This window comes from Limanda limanda, chromosome 4 (assembly GCF_963576545.1).
Source record: "Limanda limanda chromosome 4, fLimLim1.1, whole genome shotgun sequence".
NCBI classification, from domain to species: Eukaryota; Metazoa; Chordata; class Actinopteri; order Pleuronectiformes; family Pleuronectidae; genus Limanda; species Limanda limanda.
Window position 1 is genome coordinate 16,316,471 of NC_083639.1, and position 22,778 is coordinate 16,339,248.

The following is a 22,778-nucleotide window of genomic DNA, read 5'->3' on the forward strand; positions in this document are numbered from 1 at the left end:
TACAAGCGTGTTTTTTATTTAAAAGGGCATGGACTAAACCTGTGAAAGCACCATTAAGTCTTTGTAGGGATATTACAGCAGTGAGATTTCTGTAGGATATTTTTCCTTTGCACCATATAGGCAGATCTGAAACACAGACATTTCCTGCATTAAATGGGCATTTCCATCAAGTACCTTGTTTGGGAGCACATATCTTCCCCTCATCTCCCAAATCTTCACTGCTCTTATGTGGGCCACAATACCTCAATGTTTGTCAAAATAAATCTGTATGTTATTCTGTGACCCACCACCAACATCTCCATTCATCAGTTCTTCAAGTACAGGGTAATTCCGGTTGCCCTTTTGGCGAGCAGTAGGGTTTTTACCTTCAAGCGTATACTGTACAAACCCGAACTTTAGATTTTTGGAAGCAGGTATTCCTGCTTTTCCAATCACTCTATTGCTTCCTTGTTCAATTTAAAGGCATTGACAGGTTCACACCGAGGTTCACTGCTATAGGTTGGTGGTGGTGGTAGGCCGGACTAGCTGTAAAAGTGCACTGTCATTCGCTGTTGTTATCTTTAATGTTTAGTGAATCCAAATTGTCAGAGAAAACATGGTTTCTGTTTTGACATTCTGACTTAAATATAACCCGCCAGAAAAATACTGCACGTAAACATTCAAATCAAGTCCATTCAAATAGCACACACCAGATCAGTGAATAGTTCAGTTTACTACATAAACCTAGCCGAGCTCCCCTGTAATTCGAACCCTGGCTGCAGGACAAACTCAGGAGCTGTCTGCTCCATCAGCAGACACAGGGCCCATCAGCTCCAGCTGTTGTTGCTATTAAAAAGAAATTGGCTTTTTAATGTGACAGAGGAACACTGTCTGTGGTAGAGCTAGAATCCCTCCGCACCGGCACACACTACGTGCATGGACGTGTGTGCATGCATGCAGATGATTTCACAGAAAAGATCTTCGGGGAGTCATTAAGAAGAGAAAGGCCATTAAAGTAAAGTGAAAACAAGGATTGCGGGGTAAATTATGGCTCAGCATGTAAATGATGCCTCGGTGTGTATTTCCTCACCCACTGAGGATTAAACTAACATAATAACATTCAGGACTGCAATGCATTGTGCTGACTAAGTCAAATTAAAGCTGTTATCCACTGTTAAGGCTTCACAAGACAATAGGTGCATATTGTAGTTTTGAGAATAACGACATCTTGCGATACTTTTAAGATGTTTTAGTTTGCGTTTTTCACCATTATATATACTACACGAATATTGTTAGTAAAACAATTTCATAACCACATCAATACAGAAAAATCAAACGCTCCATCTCACTAACTCAGCTTAAGTTTGCACAGTCGATACTCTGCTCCTAACAATCAGCACCAGTTTTTAAAAGAAGTAGCAGCTGCTCCAGGTTGCTTCTGCACTTGACAGCAGGGACAAACACACAACCATAATATGGCAAAAGGATCAAGCAGCTCACTACACCTTGAAATTGAATCTGGGTCCTTGTAAACTGACTGATGAGAATTATGGCAGCCGTGAGTGGATTTATTTCACTCGAACAGCCGGCTAAGAGGCTGGGTTTGCTGAAAAGTTACAGCTGAAAGCACCATTTTCATTATGGCCACAAATCTCATTGTAATACGAGATATATTTACTTAAACGAGGTATCCAGAGTAGCTAAATAACTATGAAAACTCTTCATTGTGTTTACTCAGAGCTGGGAATTTTACACCTAAGAAAATGTCCTGTCTCGTTTGGAAGGGTGAACACTGAAGTACAATTATTGAACAAAGACTTTTAGGTTAAGAGAATTGAAAGGAACACATCTATAAACCTACAGCATTCAGCATTCGGAGCACGTTCTGAATGTTTAGGAGTAAACAGGTTTAATGTTGGGTAACTTGACTTCTAACAGCTTCATTAAGAGGAGAGCTACAGAGGACTGGTCTAAAGACTCTCTTACTCACAGCTGATCAACCCTGACAAGAGTTTTTAGTGTTTACATGAAGTATAGCTGCCGGTTTATATTTGACTGCCCAAAAAGACAAAAGTATATACCCACAATTAAGTTTCAGATTTCTTTAACTTCACTCTAGGGCAAAACAGTGTTACTTGAATTTTTTTTAATAATTTTTATTACGATAAAATTCTTGACCACGTGACCGAAACATAATTGAGAAAACACAAGAAAAGCCTTAAAGTGTTTGAATGTGTGCATATAAAGTGCATATACATGTCAGCATGTGTGCCAACATATATATAAACACGCTTTGGATGACGGACTAATGAAGGATGGATTCAAAATGTCTAAAGACATTAGAGCTGAGCAAGCAAATCAAACATTTTATGAAGACTGCTAATAAAGTTTAAGAAAACAGTAAAAAAAACTGTGTGTGCAACTTTAAGCTGCAATTTGATTCAGTGGTGCATGGGGCACGACAAGCCCACTCTATACTTTTTTAGGACGTCAGTCACTCCATCATTCACGAGGGGGAAATAATAGGAACACAAAGGTGGAGGGTTTGCATGGTAGTGAATTTATTCAACCATTATATAAAGGGGGGATTAAAATGCGACCCCAACTAACCCTAATTCGTTATTAGTAATTAATTAGGTAGACATGGTCGCTATGTGGAGGAAAGCCAAGTTCTAATCTAAATCTAAACACAACTGTCAACGTGCCTCAACAGAAAACAAAACCACAGATCCAGAATTCATGCCAAGACAAACCTTCTCTGTGCCACTACTCACTGTATTAGCAAGCCTTTCCACTCCAACTCCTGTGAGAGCCTGTCAGGAGACTTCTACAGATCCAAAATTGCCTGTTTTCTAGGGGAACCTTACATACTGATTCACATTGGCCTCTTGTCTCGCATAACTGAATGCAGTAATGAGGGGCATCTGTGGGTCACCTCTACAGTGTCATCTGTGGTACCCTACCATTCATGCGTTTCACTTATAGTGGTCTGTATGTGTACGCGTGGTGCTATCTATCCTCCATGACATTCTATAACAGCCGATATTGATGATGATGATGTGACTCACTCGCAGCAGACTTGGTTCAAAGCCAGGGCAATATCTTAACTGTAGAACTGCATTAGGATTTGAGAAGCAACGCTAATAACAAAAAATCTATCTGGAAAACAAATTCAGGAAAAACTGGAGATTATTTCTGAAAAGTCAAATGAATTTGGACAACATGGATCATGTTAATATCTTTGAGTAAAACTTTGCTTGTGTCACTCTTTTTCTGCCGGTCCTTTATTCCCACATGTCCATTTTAGCAGAACCTATCCATACAACCTTAACAAGCCAAGCTGCAGAGCAGGTTTTCTCTGTTTTGTGGACTCATTTGACTGCTGTCAGGTACCTGCAGGGCCTCCACTCTATAAACATCCACTTCCCTTGCCATTCAAACTGTTCGCCTTGGGAGGATGTGCATGCTGCCATGGTGCATGTCTCCATCTGTCAGTTCTCCTTTTGGTCTACATCTGACAAAAGAAAATGCCAGATGAGAGCCTGTGACAGGACCAGGCTACACATCTTTTCAACAGGAGGTACCAGCAGATCACACTGAGACACATTAACTAACAGAGCTAACCGTTCAGATAAAAGTTTGAATCCAAAGATCCCAAAATACATCAAAATAAGGACAAGTTTGAACTGCAATCAGATGATGGACCTTGAGGTAGATGTTGCTTGGGTGGCAGGTTTTCCACTCAATGCAAGTTTGGTGGTAAAAAAAACTGGCCTTGGTGAATGAGAGGCAAAAATTGTAAGAGCCTTTGTAAACCACAAAGGTAAAAAGAGGCTATACAAGTGGATTCACCATGTAACATTACTTGATAGGGAGAAAATGGTGGTTATATCAGCATTGCAATCTAAACTGTATTTGTTCAAGCTTTTGCATGTGAAATTGCCACTGCCCCGTGGCTTTATTTTAAGAGAATTATTATAATTAATAATTGCTGGAATGTCGGATGTATTGTAAATATCAACATGCTCTAAAAATGGAGTTAAAGGTAAATCTGGTACATTTGATCACATGAAATCAGTTTCAAATAGAAGTTGAACCATTTTTACCAACTTTACCATTTCCCAAGAATGAGACAATGGAAAACAATGAGTGTCTCTTAAAGGAAGAACGTTGTAATACAGTCATTTGACAAATATGCATTACAGAAACACTTAAAATAGAAAATATTATAAAATCACTGGTAGATGACAATCATGTGACCTGAAGCCTGATTGGTCTAAAAGGACAAGAATACTCAAATCTCAATCCTGCCAAAGACACACCATTTAAGATAAGCAAAACCATGCATATCTGCTGTTAACCTTTCAAGACCTCATAATCCAATGAAAATACATTATCAGAATGAAATGGCTCTTCTGTCAACTAAATAAAGAAGGCGTGGAGATAAGGGTAGAAAGGAGCTATGCAGACTTCCCAAAATAACAGCTACTGCTTACTGGGGAAGTCAAGTGCGACTGGAGGTGTCCCTCCAGGCACTGACAGTTACCTGAGGCAAAACACCAGGGAGTGGAAAGGAACCTAGGGCACTTTTTAGTATGTACCAGACACATAGATAATCCTTATCAAAGATGGACTCCTACTTGGCCATTGCAATATAGTCACTTTAGGAAGTATTCATGCACCTTCACTTTGTGCCCTTTTTTCTGAAATTAATATACAGAATTTTTGCAGATTTATTCAGAATCAAAAACTCTAAACTAACATTTAAAAAATACAGATTCTTTTCTCAATTCTGATCCCTCTCCCTGTTCACCCTGCTGTCAAGCCCTCCCTGTAGCATGATACTGCCACCACCATGCTTCACCATAGGATGGCGTTAGCCAGGTGGTGACAATTACTTGATGTTCACCAGACATGGTGCTTGGAGTTCTTCCCAAAGGGTTTTTGTCTCATCAGTCTCAAGAATATTTTCCCCCAGGCTGTCAGAGTCCTTTAAATGCCTCTTGGTAAACTCCAAGTGGGTTTTCAGATGCCTTTTATCCAACATGGCTAAGTCCTGATTGATGGACGGCTGCAGAGTCTGTCGTTCTCACAACTCTACACTGCACCTTCTATACATTAGTATATAACTACATGTACAAATAAATTGACTGAGCAAGTAATTCATACTATACATAAAAAAATGATGTTCAGACTCGTTCCCTCCTTGCACAGACACATTAAGAATTTACCTGCAGAGATAGGAAATGACAAGCCGAATAATGTGTATGTGCCATATTTAAATAGTAATCTTGATGGTGATGGCAAAACCCTGATCTCTACATCCTACAGTGCTTTCATATTGACAGATTTTAATGGTTTTACATTTCCAGTGTATTTTTGTATTTATTATTTGTAATTTACGTTGTGAGAACTGAAGCTGAACACAATTTTCCACATGGGTGACAACTCAGCTACAAAAGTAACTTACTGAAGCAAAGTGTCTTCAACACTAGGCTGGGAGGTAAAGACTGCAATGTGGAAGCATTGGGATGCTGGATAAAAAGGTAATCAGAAACAAATTGCCTTTTCTTCTTGAGGATCTTTAATACACTACAATAACTTCAGAATCAATAATTATAGTCAGCATTTGAGGCATGTAGTTGGTTTATTATTTAGGTTTTTATTTGACCAAAGTGCATAAAATTGAACTTGGGTGAAACTGCACAATCACTATATTTTGCCACCGATTTACCAAATCTAAGTCAAGAAATCAGTTTGACTTAGCTGCCATTATTTGTAGACGGGATTACTTGCATTAATCAACTTTCTTTTCTCCATGTGTGAATCGTTTTCTCTTATGGGTTTCCTTATTATGCTCTGATGGCAGCCTAAAGCCAGAAACTCCCATTAGTAATGAGCCATGAAGAACAACAGTTGTTATTGTATTACATTGTTTAACACTCTTAGGATTTTCAAGACTTTCTGATGTGCAAGTATTCTTGACTACCTGAAATCCAAATTTAAAAGATGAAGTGAGGCTTGATTTTCACAGCTGTATGTGAAACCTGTCATTTCAAAGTCAAGCTATGCTGAAACAGAAGTTAAATGTATAGGCATCTGGTTCAAGTGCAGGCAGAAGTGAAAAACAAAACAAGCAACTTGTTGCTTTACCTGCCAAATTACTGTGATCTGTGAGTAATTTTCACATTCTTTATAGAATGTGATTATAACTCTTAAGATTTCTTATGAAGATGGATAATGAGTGCATTCTCATATTTTGGTGAACTATCCCTTTAAAAGACAATATAAGATGATCATAACATGCATCGATAAAAAATCTAAAACTGTGTTTGAAGGTTTATGGAAACTACAAAATACTATAATCAAAATAGTCTTGGTTGGGTTGTAAAAAGTCCACTTTACAAACCTAATTCTGTTTTGTGTGCATCTAAAGGTGATTGGTAGAAACCCAATAACCCATAAAAGATTCTGGCCCAAATACTTTGAGACTCTAGGTCAGTTTGTCAATTTAAATGTAATGTTCTGCAATAACAATCCATTCTGAATTTGCTATAGCGCTTATCTAATCTAATTTAATTGACTAATCAAATCTGAACTGACTTTGTCTGTAGCAATTATGGCTGAGGGTCCTTGGTACTGTAGTAACTGCAGCGTTTTGCTATCCACAGTTAAAGACTAAACTGGACTTCTCAGAAGCAAAGTTTAAATACAAACTAAATAAAACTGGCCAAACAAGCCAACGACACTTTAAGATATTATCAAGGAGTCTCCCATCTCACCATGTTAAGGAACATGAACACAGGAACTGGATGACACAAAGAGAAACATTTAAACTAGGAAGGTACAGTGTCACAAAATAACTCCATACCCCACCCAGCTCCACCAGAACAACTCTACAGATTAAATTGCCACCTTAAGAAGAAAGACATCACGACGACGTCCCTCCTGTATAACACACTTATTGAAAATCCTCTGCATACTAATCATGACAGTTACGGTTTCAGTCACTCCTAGTCCTCCTAAATGCTATCAGAAAGTCACATCATGATCTTGCTGCAGTCAGGACAAGACAGGAGAAGAATAATCTGAGTGCTGCATGTCTGCCCTGAAGTGGTGGATGGCAGTGTGGCAGCTCAGCATGCATGCAAGCAAGCAAGCAGCTGGCCTCGGGTCCCAGGAGACACTCTCTCTACAGTAATTATCATCAGCAGCACTCTGGAGACAACCTTACCCACTGCCTCTACCTAACTACTGCTCTACTTTATCTTAATACACACACACACAAAAAACACACGAACACGTCTAGAATAGACACACACGGGAAGTGCTGTGCCCACTGATGAAGAGACACTACAGCACAAACAAAGTTGTCTGCTCTGATATAGGTCCTAGATGGGATAAAGTATTCACAGCAAACTTGTCTACACAAAGAAGCACTCAAGATCTTCCTCATAAATGTATCCAAGTGGGACACAATGGAAAACAGCAATATTCTCCTTTTATAAAGAAATAAACAGGGCTTTTCCCTTTACGTCAGGAATTTCAAGGGGGTAAAACTAAGCCATGACTCAATCCATGAAGACATAGTATTAATGTGACACTAGTCTAATAATAGCCTCATGATCTCCACTATGTTTTACACCCACAGCAAAGATCTCTTTTAATAAAATCAAAATTGGCAGAGGAGAAAGAATCTGAAGTCATATTGTAGAAGCACTTAATTCATGGAGGAGTTTTGCTTTCAGCAGGCTTACAGCAAAAATCTTGATATTCAGTGAGTGATCACAAAATGTCACGGCAATACACTGCAGCTGAGGTGGATACTGACTTTCTTTCTTGAAGAGCTTTTTGTTTAAAGCCGAAGACAAAAGTCGTACTTTCAGTGAGATCTTAATGATGCTTTTGATTTATGATTTGATCAAACCTTCTAACTGAGGGAATGCTCACATAGTGAGGTGCGGACTAGTGTAAGTATCAAATCCATCAAAATTGTACAGTTTGTCTGAGGTTGCTGGGGTTATTTCAGGTAAACTATAAAGCAAAGTTTATTTCAGAGGAGCTGGGCAGCATCCTTTTTATCTTAATGGCTTTCCATAGCCCTCACCTAAATTGTGTCTTAAAACATGTTCCCATGGTAATCATATTTGTAAAATTATGAACTCATGACCTTATAGTGTAACCCCTTGCAATCATACAGTTAGCAGTACAAAATATTACATGACCTTTTTCTAAAAAGGGTTAACTATATGTAGAATAAAAAGTCATGCAGCGTATTAAACAAATTAGACCTCAAACTAGCATGTAGTGGAATAATGTTAAGATAAATACAAAAATCTAAAGCAGGATAGTGGATTAACAGAAGTTAAGATAAAAACTGACAAAGACTTTTCCTAACACTACATTATGTTGAAATGCATATGTGAAAACAAATTGTGGGAGCAATGAAAAGTGCTGAATAAACCATGTCACCATACGGCCACACAAAGACACACAGAGGACAGACAGTGCTATGGAAGCAGCTGCATCAGGTTGACATGTCCTTGTCTATGTGGTGCTAATCCATGAGTGGCATTGAAGGACATAATCTTGGTGTAGTCAACGATTCTCAAACACTACTTTGGCTAGTCCATATGGTATTCAGCCCAACATCATGCAAAATCAGGACTCCTCCTAAGAGGCCCAAAGTGTGCGGTCTCATGTTTGATTGAGAGCAGCGTGCACAATGTCAAACCACACTTGTTGTGAGAAGTGTCATCACAGTGACTGGACGTCTGATCTTGGCACTTTGCAAAGTCATTTTAAGACACGCCACTACTTTGTCGTTTGCCCTTCTGTTAAACTTAAGGAGTCAATAACCTAGGGCTAATTTAAAGTAGTGGTCATTATCACTGTGAGAGAGTGAAACAATGTCAAAAAGTCGCCATCTGACAGAGTTGTTCTGGCTTCCCTGGAAATGTATTAGAGCCATGAGCCCTAATTTACAGGGGAAGGTTACAAAGCACCTCTGATCAGGCCCATAAACAGCAGCCAGTCAATGCTGCAGCGCTCATCAATCTGTCACTCAAAAATTCAAAGGGCTGAAATGGCAGGTCAAAAAACTCATTCATTCCTTGAGTGGAAGTGAAGTCCGTCAGGATTCAGTGAGTAGTAAGTGAAGATGTGATTCTGCCCTGGCAGCTGTAACACTAAGGGAACATTGTGTCTGAACACGGGCTATTTATCAAACTAAGGATGGGAGTTATGTGGTTTTAACCATCCAGCCAAGGCTATCGTTTAGTGATACCACAAAATTCATATATGTTGATGTGCTGCTTGGGGGTAATTAATCCTAAATACATGTATTCATTTCACAGTAGATCATAACAGAGAGTGTCTTAGCAGTCCCCTCTTTAGCATCCTTAGCACTACCATATAGGGTTGCATGTCCCATTTCTTTTAGAGATCAACAAGTAGTGGTCTAGATGGCCCTTCCAACAGAGCATTCAGAATGGTAGAAGAAAATTCCCAGAATACCGTGCAAAACAAGTAAGTACCTGTAAGTAGGATGGATTTTCGGTCGATTTTTTCTCTTCTTCTCTCTCTGTCCTCATTTGTTCTTTAAAGTAATCAGCTATATAGGCCGCTTCATCTCTGGGACATGTTAACAGCTAAATGGACTGTGTCAAGCATTGCACTCATGATCAATGCACAGACAGGTAGGTGCACAAGGGAAAGGCCGACTGAGGACGCCAGTCTATTTCAGAGGTGATACATACAGAAAGCCATTTACATTTACGCCTACAAAACAATTTAGAGTGGCCAATTAACCCTAAACTGCATGTCTTTGTACTGCACTAAAAGAAATCCGAGGCAGGGATGGGGACAGCATGCATACTCTGTACCAATTGTGGCGATAGTTAAAACCAGAATCTTCATGATGTTGAATATTTATTGATGTACTGTAAGTCAGTATTTATGCGGAAGTTGTTGCTCTAAAGATTTGAACTTACGGGTGAAGGATGTATGAAGAGCCAAATTTATGTTCATAATGTGTCCATCCTAATTGGTAAAAATATGACCTACAGTTTAAACAAATATGAATTGGCATATTATACATTCAAACTAATTAAAATGCAAGCCTTGTACTCCATATAATCACAAGACAGGTGTTGTAATGCCCTGGTTATCCAATCAGCACAGCTTTGCTTGCCACGTGTCATTATTATTTATTAGCTCAGTTTTACTGATGGGTCAATAAGTAGCAATTAGTCAAGCTGACTTTAATAACCACTCTCCTCTGGACCACAAGGCAAATGCTCAGATGCATATATAGACTGCAAGTTTAGAATTTAAACAGGTCAGCAATTAGAATATAATTTTTCCCACATAAGAGTTAGCGTTTGAAGTTTGAATAACAACTGGCAGCCCTAGTACCCAGTGCTCTGTTTGATAAAGAACAACGGGACGTTGAAAAGACTGCTCTGACTGATGATGTGGAAAACACATGCAAAGAAGCTTCTGCTGCATGAGCCAATCGATACCAAATAGGACACCTGAACAAGAGCCCTAATCACTCACCAACCTTCACAAGCAAATACATTTTTTATAAATTACCCTTGTTATTCATTATTCATTTGTGTTTTATTCTAGCCATTTATAAATTATAAATATATATAAAGCTTGTACATGCACAACAAAGAGCTACATTAGAGAATTAATGAATGGCAGCAATTCAGAATATAACTTGAGCACAAGAAAAAATCCCACATACACACAGGCTACAAACATTAACAAGTGTTCAAAGGTTAAACATAGTGGGGCTCCTTTATGGGAACATTTCAATATGTCAATACAGGATTGGCTCCTTTGAGAGTCTATGCAAAATAAAGAAAGGCTATAACTTTCAACTCTACTGAGTCAAAGGCGCAATTTTAAGGAGGCATATTCATGAGGATAAATTGCAAATCTGTATTGATGTGGCCTGCATGACACTCCATGAAGAACAACAGGATGAACTTAGAAGACTCCAATTGCAGAGGATCAGAAGGAAAAGGAGTCATCTAAGTTTCTATTCAAGTTGATTGCATTAAATTAATGAATTTATTGTAAGTCACTTTGGATAAGAACATCAGCTAAATGATATGATGTAATCAAATATTTAAAGGTTTATTCAATATGGTCTTTAAAACTATTTTAAACCATTTAACATGGTCTGCTGCACTGCTAGACTGAACAGAACAGGTCATTACAGTTCGGATATATAACCAAATCTCAAGAATGTTCCAATTGCAAATAATCTGTGACAATCTTAACAGTGACAGTCTTAACCGCAGCATGTCACATGCTAATATTTTTTGATGGATATTTGCTAAAATGTCAAAAAAGGAAAATATTTAAAATATTATATAGTAAAGAACAAAAATAATTTAAAAAAAGACAAAACAGCTAATTTTAAGCAAAATTGTTGTGTGTTTTACACTTTAAGAGCTCATCAACAAAAATAATTCAGAAATTTCCGTCTGCCGGCCAGTCTACAGTTCCAATCCATCTGTCCACAGCTTCACTTAAAACTGTAATACCTCCATGACAGTTCAATCAATTGGATGAATTGCCATGAGATTTGCAAACATTGTTTTATACTTTGGTCAATGACCAAATATTGGCATTTAACCAAGAGTCATCAGCATTTAGCGCAGCTACAGTCTTAGTCAGTGATGGTACTGGAAGCATGCTTTTTTTTGTTGCTATCTTACATTCGGACATTTGCCGTACGTTCTAGTGGGGTTCTTTTTGTTTGGTTTTTTCCTTATCAGTAATAGTAAACTGTTCAGTAACTTATTTCATTTCAGGAAATCATTAAACCTTGAGAATGTAAACTATTTTTGTGTAAATGAACATTAATAATGGGAACATTTAATCTCATAGTAGAGCTGGGACCTAAAAAATGTATTTAAATATTCACATATCATTCCACACAAAAACCCATTATTTATCATGAATCACCACATTGCGGGAACAGAAAATGTGATGTGCAATTCTGCAGAATACAAAGAAATATTTCTTCCCCCTCCTCAAACAAAATCCCTAAGTCTTGCACAAAGCTGAGCACTCTGTTCTAAACTGAAAACCACAGCGATGGGAGAACTGGAGTTTCCAGTAGGCACAGAAGATCTTGTATTATGAAGCCGTATCCGCAGATGTCTGGTGGGGTTAAAATCTTCATTATTGGTCATGGCTAGACCCTAACCCCTTTGAAATGACACTGCCTAATTAGTGACGACAAATGACTGCAGAGTTAATTAACCAGAATGCTCCTTAAGGGGCATTATCAAATGTTTAAGAAATTAACAGATTGCCAGTTCACCAATTCTATGTAATTGATTTGTTCCCTTTCAGGTTATGAACTCGCCTCTTTTCCCGATCCATTTAGCTAACCATCCGGAGGGAATTTAAAGGGAACTTTATAGTGTCCACTTCCATGAGCACAGGCTGAATCAGAGAGTGCAGTACTCTGAACGCCTATCAAAATCATTGCCACACTGATTGCAGTGGAATGTCTCCCTGCTAACGAGGTGGCAGTTTGCTACTTAGTTGCCACTCATAAATACAAGCAGTCTTGCAAAAAGACAAGCACTGCGCAGTAAGCTGTGATGGAGGTGACACACAGTAAAAGGAAATGGAGGAGGCAAAGAGGCAGAGTTAATGTGGATTTTCTGCATAAACAGGCTAGTCTGAATCACAGGCATACTTCCACTTACATCCAGCCATGTAGCAGGAGCATGCCTCATGAAGCATTAGTGGGCTAATTCAGAAAACCATCTAGCCTTGTCTCCTTTAATTAATCAAGTCCTTGAGTGCTGACGGCAGAATATTTCCCTCTTAACTTCTCACGTGGTGTCATTTCAATAAATGTTCAAGTGATCTAATATCTATAACTAAGAAACTGAGGATTGGTGAAAAAAAGTGTGAGAACAGACACATTTGTGATTCAAAACGTAGTTTTTTCTTCTTCTTAATGGTCAAATTAATCCTCATTTTTTCTGTTGTTCTTAGATATGAAACTGTGTATAAGCTGCAGCAACAGTTACAAGTTGCTTGCAGTGATGCTACATTATTAATCTACAGATTGAAAATTTTATTAAATATTTGAACTTAATACCTAAACTACATATTTCTCCTATTATTCATGTACTTTTATCTAAGTAGGATCTGACATGGAGGACTTGTAACAGAGCAGTTTTTTCATTGCTCTACTGGTATTTTTTAGGAAAGGATCTGAATGCATTTTCCTGAAAGGCATTCTGACTGATTAGCCTATACTTTCTGTTGGAGCTGCTACAGTATGGTGTTTCTAAGATGTACTTTCTTTATAAATCTATCATGTCCAGGCTGCTCACTAATGATATCAGAAACCACGTGGACCAATCGCAATTTCTCACTTGTAGCTTTCTATCTCTTTGCCTGTTAGAGGCTAAGGTCATATCCAGACCATTAAAGTAGCGAGCGAGAAATGACATCTGTCTGTTCAAGATCCAGGAATAGAACAGAGGAGCTGAGACAGAGGCGAGAGCAGTAGAGCATGGCTCCAGGATTTAGATCAGTGCGATTTGCATCATTGGCAGGTCTTTAGGCATGGCAGGTCTAATCTCCTGCAGACAGGCTTAAGAAAGGAAAACCTGACTGTTGTGTCTTTGCAGATAGGGATTTCAGTAATTAGCATAGCTAATAAGAGAGGGTGTACTGAGTAATATTCAAAAAGGTGTTTAGTCTAAAGGGAAGATAACAGGAATAAGAAGGTGGCAATACAAGAAGGCATCAAGTTCAATTCCTTATAAATCCACAACAAGAATCTACCTGAAGCCACAACTCCTGAATTGCTATGGCAACAACGTACATCCACTCATGCCAGAAAACTCATGTCACCGGGTGCCTTAACAGTGTAAATTTATAATACAAAATAAAAGAATCAAATCAACTTTAGAGAAAACATCAAATTTGTTTCAAACCCATACTAGCTTAGAGTCTGTATCAGTACAACTGCTGGTTGTACTGATACAATTTATTACATATTTGGTATCTTGTTCTTTGGAGTCTCAATTACCAATAGCAGCAGTGATGTTGCTCTACAACATGGGCCTTGTTCAGAACTAATATTAGCTGCTGTTTAAGGTGATCTTTCAGCTCTGAGAACAGGTATGAAAACAGTGAGGAAGCATTTGACATCCAATTACTCAACAGACATTCTTACCGACTATACCAATTCTGTATAAGATATAAAATCATGTTTCATTTTAGAGGTGTGCAGGTGTGCCTCTCTCTCCCTCTCTCTCTTTCATGCACACACAAAAACCTTGAAGACAATCTGGTCTCTCATAATTTCTACTGACAGAAATTATGTATATGTTTATTTGAATATAAGCATGCAAGCGAGATCCAATAGCATGTGGTCACTGGGGACATATGTGGAGACAAATCATTTTGCCAGGTATGAACTGGCGTTTAAGGGTTGTCCACTTTTGAGACATGACATATGCTAATGAAAGCAATGACCAGGTTCACGTGTGTTCACGCCACGAACACCGTAACAGCACCGTCACTGTCTTCATGACACACAATGAGGTGACCAGATTCAGCCATAGACGAAGGCAAGTCAGGACGGCATGACTAGAAAATTGAAATTCGCAGGGAGTGGCCTCTGGCCAACTCAATTAGGAAATCCAAATTACACTTATAATATGTTTGAATATCTAAAATTCAAAGATGATGTATAAGTTAATATGGCAGCTGAATATAATCTTCAACATACTGCACTTTTAATGAATTACAGCTGTCAGCAATCACTGACATTGTTTTCGCAACTAATTCTCAGCATCACTCCCCCTTCTCCCTCATTATCTACGCTGGTACAACAGCGGAAGTTAAGCTGATAGGAGTGCATTCACTCATTGTATTCCCCATTTCAGCGGCTGCCAACATTTCCTAATGACTGCAGCCCTTCTAAATTATTGAAAAAGCCTAAGCACCTCACCAGCTACAGAAATGGCTATTAACCTTGGTGAAGCGATATTCAAATCCAGTTAGAGCTAACTTTGTCCTCCAGTATCCCTTGCGGCGAGGAAATGTAAATGTGTTCTTGCTGAGACAGATGGGGAAGCCGCCCGTCGTTTGAAGTTCCAGCAAAAGAAGTCGTTGCAAGCAGAGGGCTCTCCACCCCCCTCTGTAAAATATTCAGGACTGAGTCTCATTGAGCCACCTCTCTTCCCAGTGTTTCCCATCAGAACATGCTGGGCTTCAACGCCGTTAGGTTATTACTAAGCAGGAACACCTTACGCAAGAAAAAAACTTAGCAAACGTTTACAAATTCACCACTGTGCAGCGACAGTGAAAAACAGCCTGAGGATTATCTCGCTGTGCAGACAAGAATTCAGGAGATTTGATTTATGAGAGAGGGAGAATGAACGCGAGGGCAGCGGGAAAAAAAACTACATTCCACTACCCCTCGAAGAGCATCGTGAATCCTGACACGAATATTGTGCATTGTTGTTTACAAATGATCAAGCTTAGCTGATACTGTCCGGGCTGATAAGATTCTGTTGTAGAAACACCTTGTTGACAATCAGTTCAGTATCTGATACAGTGCTACAGAACAACTACGATCATCACTTTCATCACATGGACTGAGAAAGAAGCTGGAACAGAGACAGAGTGATAGACAGACAAACAGACAGACAAACAATATCCAAGATAGATAATAATTTGTGATGAAAGTTTATTTCTATTTGATTAGATCATTCAATGTGGGTCAAAAAACGATGGGTGTGTTTAAGACCCTTTGGCTGAATTTTAAACTCGTACTTTGTACTTTCAACTATTCATTTAGTTTTTGTTTTAACTGCCACCAAGACCTAACAATACCTGTCGGCAACCTAATTGGGTCATCCTGTGCCTTCTGAGCAGCTTTCTGTGCTCGACATACTCTGAACAGTGTTTCCGAGGATAATGAATCACTCTCCAACCAGACATTTCTTTGGTTGTTTGAGGAGTGACCTACAGGGAAATCTGCTATACATCCATACAGGGTTGTAAATGAAAAAGAATGACTAAATGCCAAACCTTTGTAAAATGTGTCTTTGGTGCATGGATTATCGGTAATAGGTTGCATTCAAAAGGTACACCCAGACCTCCAATGTCTTGTTACCTCATAAATCCTAAATGGTTGTTAAACTCACTTCCCTGATTTCAGCCAATGAATATAGTGCGACACAAATATCACAGGAAAACAGAAAAACTTTGTTTTTGTAAATCATTTCATAAAGCGGTCCACCATATATTCCTCTGGATCATAAATCACACTCTTTACAGCAATATTTGCCTGTTTGTTTATCTGCAACAATCATGTCAAACAGGATGGACAGAGCCAATGGACGAGAGTCACAGTTGAGTGCTCAAAACAAAACCCAGCCGCAGATATTGCAAGTTTATTTTGCCCACGGGAGGTAATGACCTTCAAGTTACAGCTGTTATGACATGACCTCAATCTACAATAACGACAAACGAGTAACAATATTTTGTGTTGCCTGGATACGAAATCACCCTTTTCTGGCTTAAGATACTGTAGTTAGGACGCACAAACCTAGTATAGCACTGGAATTATTATTGTTTAAAGTAGTTAACTGTTTAACTATTGTTCGTTGAAAATTCAGGAGACTTACATTGGAGAATCTCATTACTTTATAATTTGATAAAATAATTTTACAAAAGGGAATCATGATAGATTAACAGCCTTCTCCCTGCACACAGCCTTCTTATTCCTATAAACCCATGTGTACAGTTAACACAGCGCTTAACTAAGTGTCCCTACTTGACTGGACATGTTCCTGCTCTGTCCTTTCAGTCAGGGTGTCAACACTAGTGTTACGAACATGTACACAGGCACACTTCCAATAAAGACCAGATCTCTCCTACTGACCCAGAAGAAAAACCTCCAACCGAGGAGCAGCTCGTACAAGAACATGCTGATTTATTTAGGCGTGTGTCTTGCAACTTGAAATTAAAGTCACAAAAACACCATTCTGCTTCCATCTCTGTAAGAGGGAATTTCTTTGTTAGTCAATACAAGACAGGGAAACTTGTTTCTGCTTCCTTGTTGTGGCTTTGGGAGCAATCTGTTCACAGTTTTTCACTACAATTGTAAGACTGAAATTCAGCACCTAAACCAAGTGAATAGAAAAAAACTATGCTTAGAGTTGTCTACACCTCTGTAGGGAAAGAAAAACCGTAATGACCCTAATGTAAGACAATATATTGTCCTATAAATAAGACAATGTATTATCATATATATATATTTAAGACAATATATTTTCTTTTAATGTGTTAGAAATCAATGTATTGCCTCACTTCATATTACAATAAGTTAAACTCAAATCTTACTATATATATAAAGTGATTGATTTTATATATACAATTATCATTTTTTATTACATACATATGCTGTCTTATGATATACTATAAGACAATATCTTGTCTCTTATTTCTAATATTCCATTACAGTCTTTTACAGAGTGTTGCATTATGGGTTCCTTGCAGCTTAATGTTGCTTGGCTAGCAAGTGTTTGAGTCTATTCACAGAGAGTCTTCCAGACTAGAGTTAATCATTGTTTGGTCAGTCCAGTGTAAACAGCAGGAGTTTCAGTAGGCGGATGCAACCTGTTCTGAAGGTAAACTCATGACGAGTGAAAAGGGAATTTGAAGCATCTCCTGACATCTTTGCTGCAGAAATGAAACTGGGAAAATATGTCAAACAGCCAAGAACTTCATCTGTCAAAGATAAAGGTTTCAAAAAGACTGAACTCCTTCCACACCATCTCAGTTAGCTGCCTGGAGGCCAATGGGAAAATGGGCTGTCTACAGGCGTCCAACTTAACTGAATTTTGGGGAAACAGACAAACACTGTTAGATTGTCAGATGTCGAAGAGAGGATGAGGAAATTGGAGTTCAAGTCCATTCACCATATGGCTTGTTTTACCAATGCCAGCGCAATCACACGGAAAATATGAAGGATTACTCCAAGACAAAGTGTTCACTGATGTCCTGTTTTGAACTGGTATTAACATCTGTGCTGAGAGATCTGATAACAAGAGGACTTTAAGTTTGTCTGGTGCCACCTGGCATTAAAATGCATCCTCAATTCTCTCTAGGTGCGCCGTAAAGAAAGGTCACACTGACAATGGCTCTGCATGCACTACGCAGTTTTATGTTTATTACGCTTTTTCTTGTTTGTTTTTTTGTACACACTGCGCTGTCGCTCATACAGTATGATCGACTTGCACTTTTGGAAATCCACTTACTTACTACTCATGTATTCATATTATTTAATTTGATATTCCCCACTCCTTCACCCTGTAAACTGCTGCTTCATTTTACTATGTTATATGTTATATGGTATGTCAGTTTTTTTATTTTGTAAAGCCTGTCTACTGCGTAGATGCTTCCGGCCAGGTCACAAGAATTTCACTGCTCTGATGACACTGTCATTGGTGCATGTGACAATAAACTTTGATTTGATTTGATTTGAATGTCTCTGCTGTTTGACCACTTGTGATTGGATCTCACTTCCCTGCTTCATATGCAAAGACACACATTACATTATATTTCATTTAGCTGACGCTTTTATCCAAAGCGACTTACAATAATAAGTGCATTCAACCCCAAGGGTACAAACCAAGAACAACAAGAATCAAGAAAGTACAATTTCTTCAAAAATAAAGCAAAACTACAAAATGCTTTAAGTAAGTGCCATTTAAGTGCTACTAAATTGTTAGTTTCAAAAATTGTTATTTTTTATTTTTTATTCAAGGTATAGTCGGAAGAGGTATGTTTTTAGTTTGCGGCGTACATCATTTCTGTTTGGGAAGACTATACGATGTTGTTTCTACCCAGTACAGAGTTTACAGATGTGTCTATTGTCAATGTGTGTTTGTCAGCATGAGCGAGAGCACTTACAGAGAAGGGAGGTGTTTGATTCATTGTGAAACTGTAGATCAGCAGACATCATTTTTTGTACACTCAGCAAAGAGGATGTTGCCACATGCTTCCCAGATCCCCTCTGAATGTGCTTTGAGTGACGGGATCACAGGACACATTTGGGTCTGTTCACATCTGTACTAAGCACTGACAAATCCTGGTGGGAGCAGTCGGGCAGATGTTGATACCACGTCAGAACATGAACTGAGAGTAAAGTTAGTACAACATGTGTTTTGCTTTAAAAGGGTCAAGTGTTTAAGATTTAGGTATAAGGGTTCTATTGGCCAAAATTCGATGTAAACAGTCATCTTAGTGATGTTTTCACCAGTGTGTAATCATCTAAAATTGTATTAATTTCTGTTTATTTACCCTTTAAATACACCTAGAGCGGGTCCTCAATGGAGGTTGCCATGTTTTTGACAGTAGTCCAAACTGGACAAACTTAACAACTTTTGAGTTTTGTATAAAAACTGAAGGCTACCACAGGGTCTCTTTCATGCTTGGAGGGGGGGGGGGGGTGAGGTTAGGGGTTATCAGCTGCAACGTGCATGCATGTCACTAAATTCTACACAATGAACCTTTAATACATAACGTGTACATGTGAAAACACCATCGAAGTACCTCAGCCCTCTGAGAAACCCTGTTTTTAATCATTCAGTCTGATGTTCAGTTTGCAAAGCAGAAGACAACGTTAACCGAGATCAATCGACAAATCAGACGAAGTGCATTGTGCAGTTGTTTGCAGTTCAGGGACAGATCGGGATCGAAGTGCAGGAGTTCACCTTTACACTGGGGACTTATCTGAAACTTCAGGCACAGCATTATCTCTCCCAGCTTTATGGCCACACTGAGAACATGGACTGTCTGTGCTGTGAATGATGAGCCTCTGCATAGGGATCGATTCAGATCTACGGGTTATTCAAAGCTGTTAAACATGATGCATTTTACACTTAAGTAAAAAGAGTTAAGAGTGGTAGAAAACTAATGTAGCAAGAAGACAAGAGTGCATAAGTGGCCAGTTTAAGTCCCAGTAAAGTTCACGTAATTTGAACGGGCATTACTAAAACTCCATCATATGAATGCTACAGTCACTAAAGGAGCTGTAGGTCACAGTGAGGACTGTCCCCCCCTCCCCCTCAACTCTGACCTGACACCTCTCACACATGCTAACCTAGCTAGCAAGCTAACGCCACTGACAGCTCCCTGAGACGATGACAACAAACGCACGTCAGCCAACCAGAGCCGGGAGAGGAGGGACATTCGTCCCCGGTCATGTCCGCTGCAGCTGTACCTTGAGTTTGTCGCCGAGGACGTGTTTAGAAGCTGCTGTCCTCAGTCCTCTCGCCGCAGCCTGGGATGCCATGGATGCCGCCATGTTGACACGGAGTAATGACGTAGCGAGCATGTGCGCGTTAACGCCGAGCCGTTCATAGGTCAACGGGCAGAGGAGGGCGGGGCTTCATATATACACACACTCACACACACATGCACCAAGTGAACACGCACAGTCCAGTGTGCACGCGTACACACGGGCACTGTGGACTGTGAACCCACCATGCAGTGTAGTTACATGTTCGAGGTTAGAGCCGGAAAGTTCTGTCCCATGAAAAGTTCTCAGGTCTGCATCTGAACTTTTTATTTGAAGCTACAATCTCATTATTTACTGCTTTTAGAAAATGATCTTCCTGACATACACATATACGTGATATGATGTTCAACACTGTTGTTCTACTCATGTTAAAACTGATATGAAGAAAAGAAAACCTCTCCTGCAAAAGGTCGACGCCACCATGACACCAAGGCCATGTTCCCAGTAATGTGTGTTTGTGTGTGGTGTGTGTGTGTGTGGTTAGGTAAAGGTTAGGGTGAGACATGAATTGGTCTTGGTTAAGGTTAGGCTCAAGGTTTGATTAGGCTGTATGCAATGAATAGAAGTCAGTACAATGTCCTAAGCTTAATTACATGCACTGAAAAGGATCAGTCCCCTAAACATGATAGATTTTTCATCAACATCCAAGGAAGTGAATAAAGATCTTAGTTCCTGATTCTAATTCATTCCAATAATTGAATGGGTTCTTCCTTGACCCATACACATCCTTCCAACAAATGTTGTGGTAATCCACCTAGTATTTTTTGCGAAATCCTGCGAACTATCAGACAAAAATAAAATAAAATACAAATAAATAATACAAATGAAAAATCCTCCTCAGCAGGGTTCATAAGGATACCTGCACAAACCTGTGAGTGAGTGTGCGTGCGTGTGTGTCTGTTTTGACTTGGCCTCTGACCTCTATGTCTTAAAATGATTAAATTATTGAAATTATTATTAATGTATTATTTATTTATATAACGTGTTCTCCAGGTTTGAGATAATGATGACACAGATGACTTATATTTTTCATATTCCAAGGATGACTGAATGAATGGAAGATTAGAATGCTCAAACAAGAGGAAAAATGATTCTAAAGTAATAGTCAGACTAGAAAGAAAAAGATAATTTCAATGTTTTAGGGTTTAGGTTTAGGTAAGTATTTAAGACTTGAATACATCATCATACATTTCTGGAGATTTAACTGCTGTATATAGGCTATGCATTTTTTGAATTTGGCTGTGCATGTTTGCATTCATGCAAGGATGGATGAATGCATACACAGGGATGTGTGCATGTGTTTATTCAAATCCCACTGTTGGAGCTCTTTTGGGGTTTTATATAAGCAGACTGTGTGTATATGTTTAAGGATTCATGAGGCCAATATGCTATTTTTGTTTGTTGCTGTGCTGTGCTGTAAGATGTTAATGAGTGCAGCCTAAAAATAATTATCTTAGTTATAGTTGCTGATAAATGTATCTGGATAATCCCATTAGAGACAGGTCAGGTTCTGTGTGCATCATGTAACTTTGAATCATGACAAAGTTCACTCAGTGTTAGTGCATGTGTGTGTGTGTGTGTGTGTGTGTGTGTGTGTGTGTGTGTGTGTGTGTGTTTGTGTGTGTGTGTGAGAGAGTGTGTGTGTGTGTGTGCAGGAATGTGTGGTTCTAAATAACAAATGAGGAATGGATTCTGTGAATAAGCAGACACACAAATAAAATAATCAATTCATACATTCAAGAGTCTCAGGTCTTTGGACACTCTAATGGATTAATTTTTGCATTTGTGTAGCGTGGTTACTTGCAATTTAGCAGAGGGAATTATTTAAGATGGGTTTATAGCAATTGAACTCTAAAATAATTACAATCCATCTTTACATTTGTGAGTGGACTGGAGTTAAATACTTTAAAGGCGTCTTTTAACCATGTGATTTACAGAAACTCATCAGACACTTAACGTCCAGACGCAGATGTTAAATGTCCGCAGCTCTATCCAGCATGTGACCTTGAGAGCGGGACAAAGAATCACAGTGCTCAGCTGAGGGGTATCGGTAGGGAGTCAAGTTAGAGAGAGTGGGATGTGTGAGCTGATCTTGTCTGAATAACTAAATAGCCCACTCACACATTCCTCCAGAGCCCTCATTACATGCCGCGCCTTGAAAGGGCAGAGAGGGCAAACCAATCATAAAGAGCTGTGATTATGACACAGGGAGAGAGAGAAGGGGATGAGATTCTCTTTTAGAAACCATATGTGTCAGGAAGCGGAAGAGGACAAGACCATACCCTCCATCAATTAAGTTTGATATTACACGATATGTATTTACTTCTTTTGTTCCTTATTTTATAATCAGGGTCCACATGAGTTTTTGTATTCTTTGTCATTTTTCTTTCAGGATGCAAGTTCACAGTAGTTTCTCTGACAACAT

The 22,778-nt window shown here is 38.9% G+C and overlaps 1 protein-coding gene across 1 annotated transcript in view; it reads right to left on the reverse strand.

Annotated features, from left to right (window-relative positions):
• Positions 1-20,379, reverse strand: part of suclg2 (succinate-CoA ligase GDP-forming subunit beta) — an 88,678-nt gene extending 68,299 nt beyond the window's left edge. The window contains exon 1 of the mRNA XM_061069429.1: positions 20,276-20,379. Coding sequence (XP_060925412.1) covers positions 20,276-20,359 — 84 coding nt within the window. The 5' untranslated portion in view covers positions 20,360-20,379. The remainder of the gene's footprint in view (positions 1-20,275) is intronic.
• Positions 20,380-22,778: the final 2,399 nt, after the last annotated feature.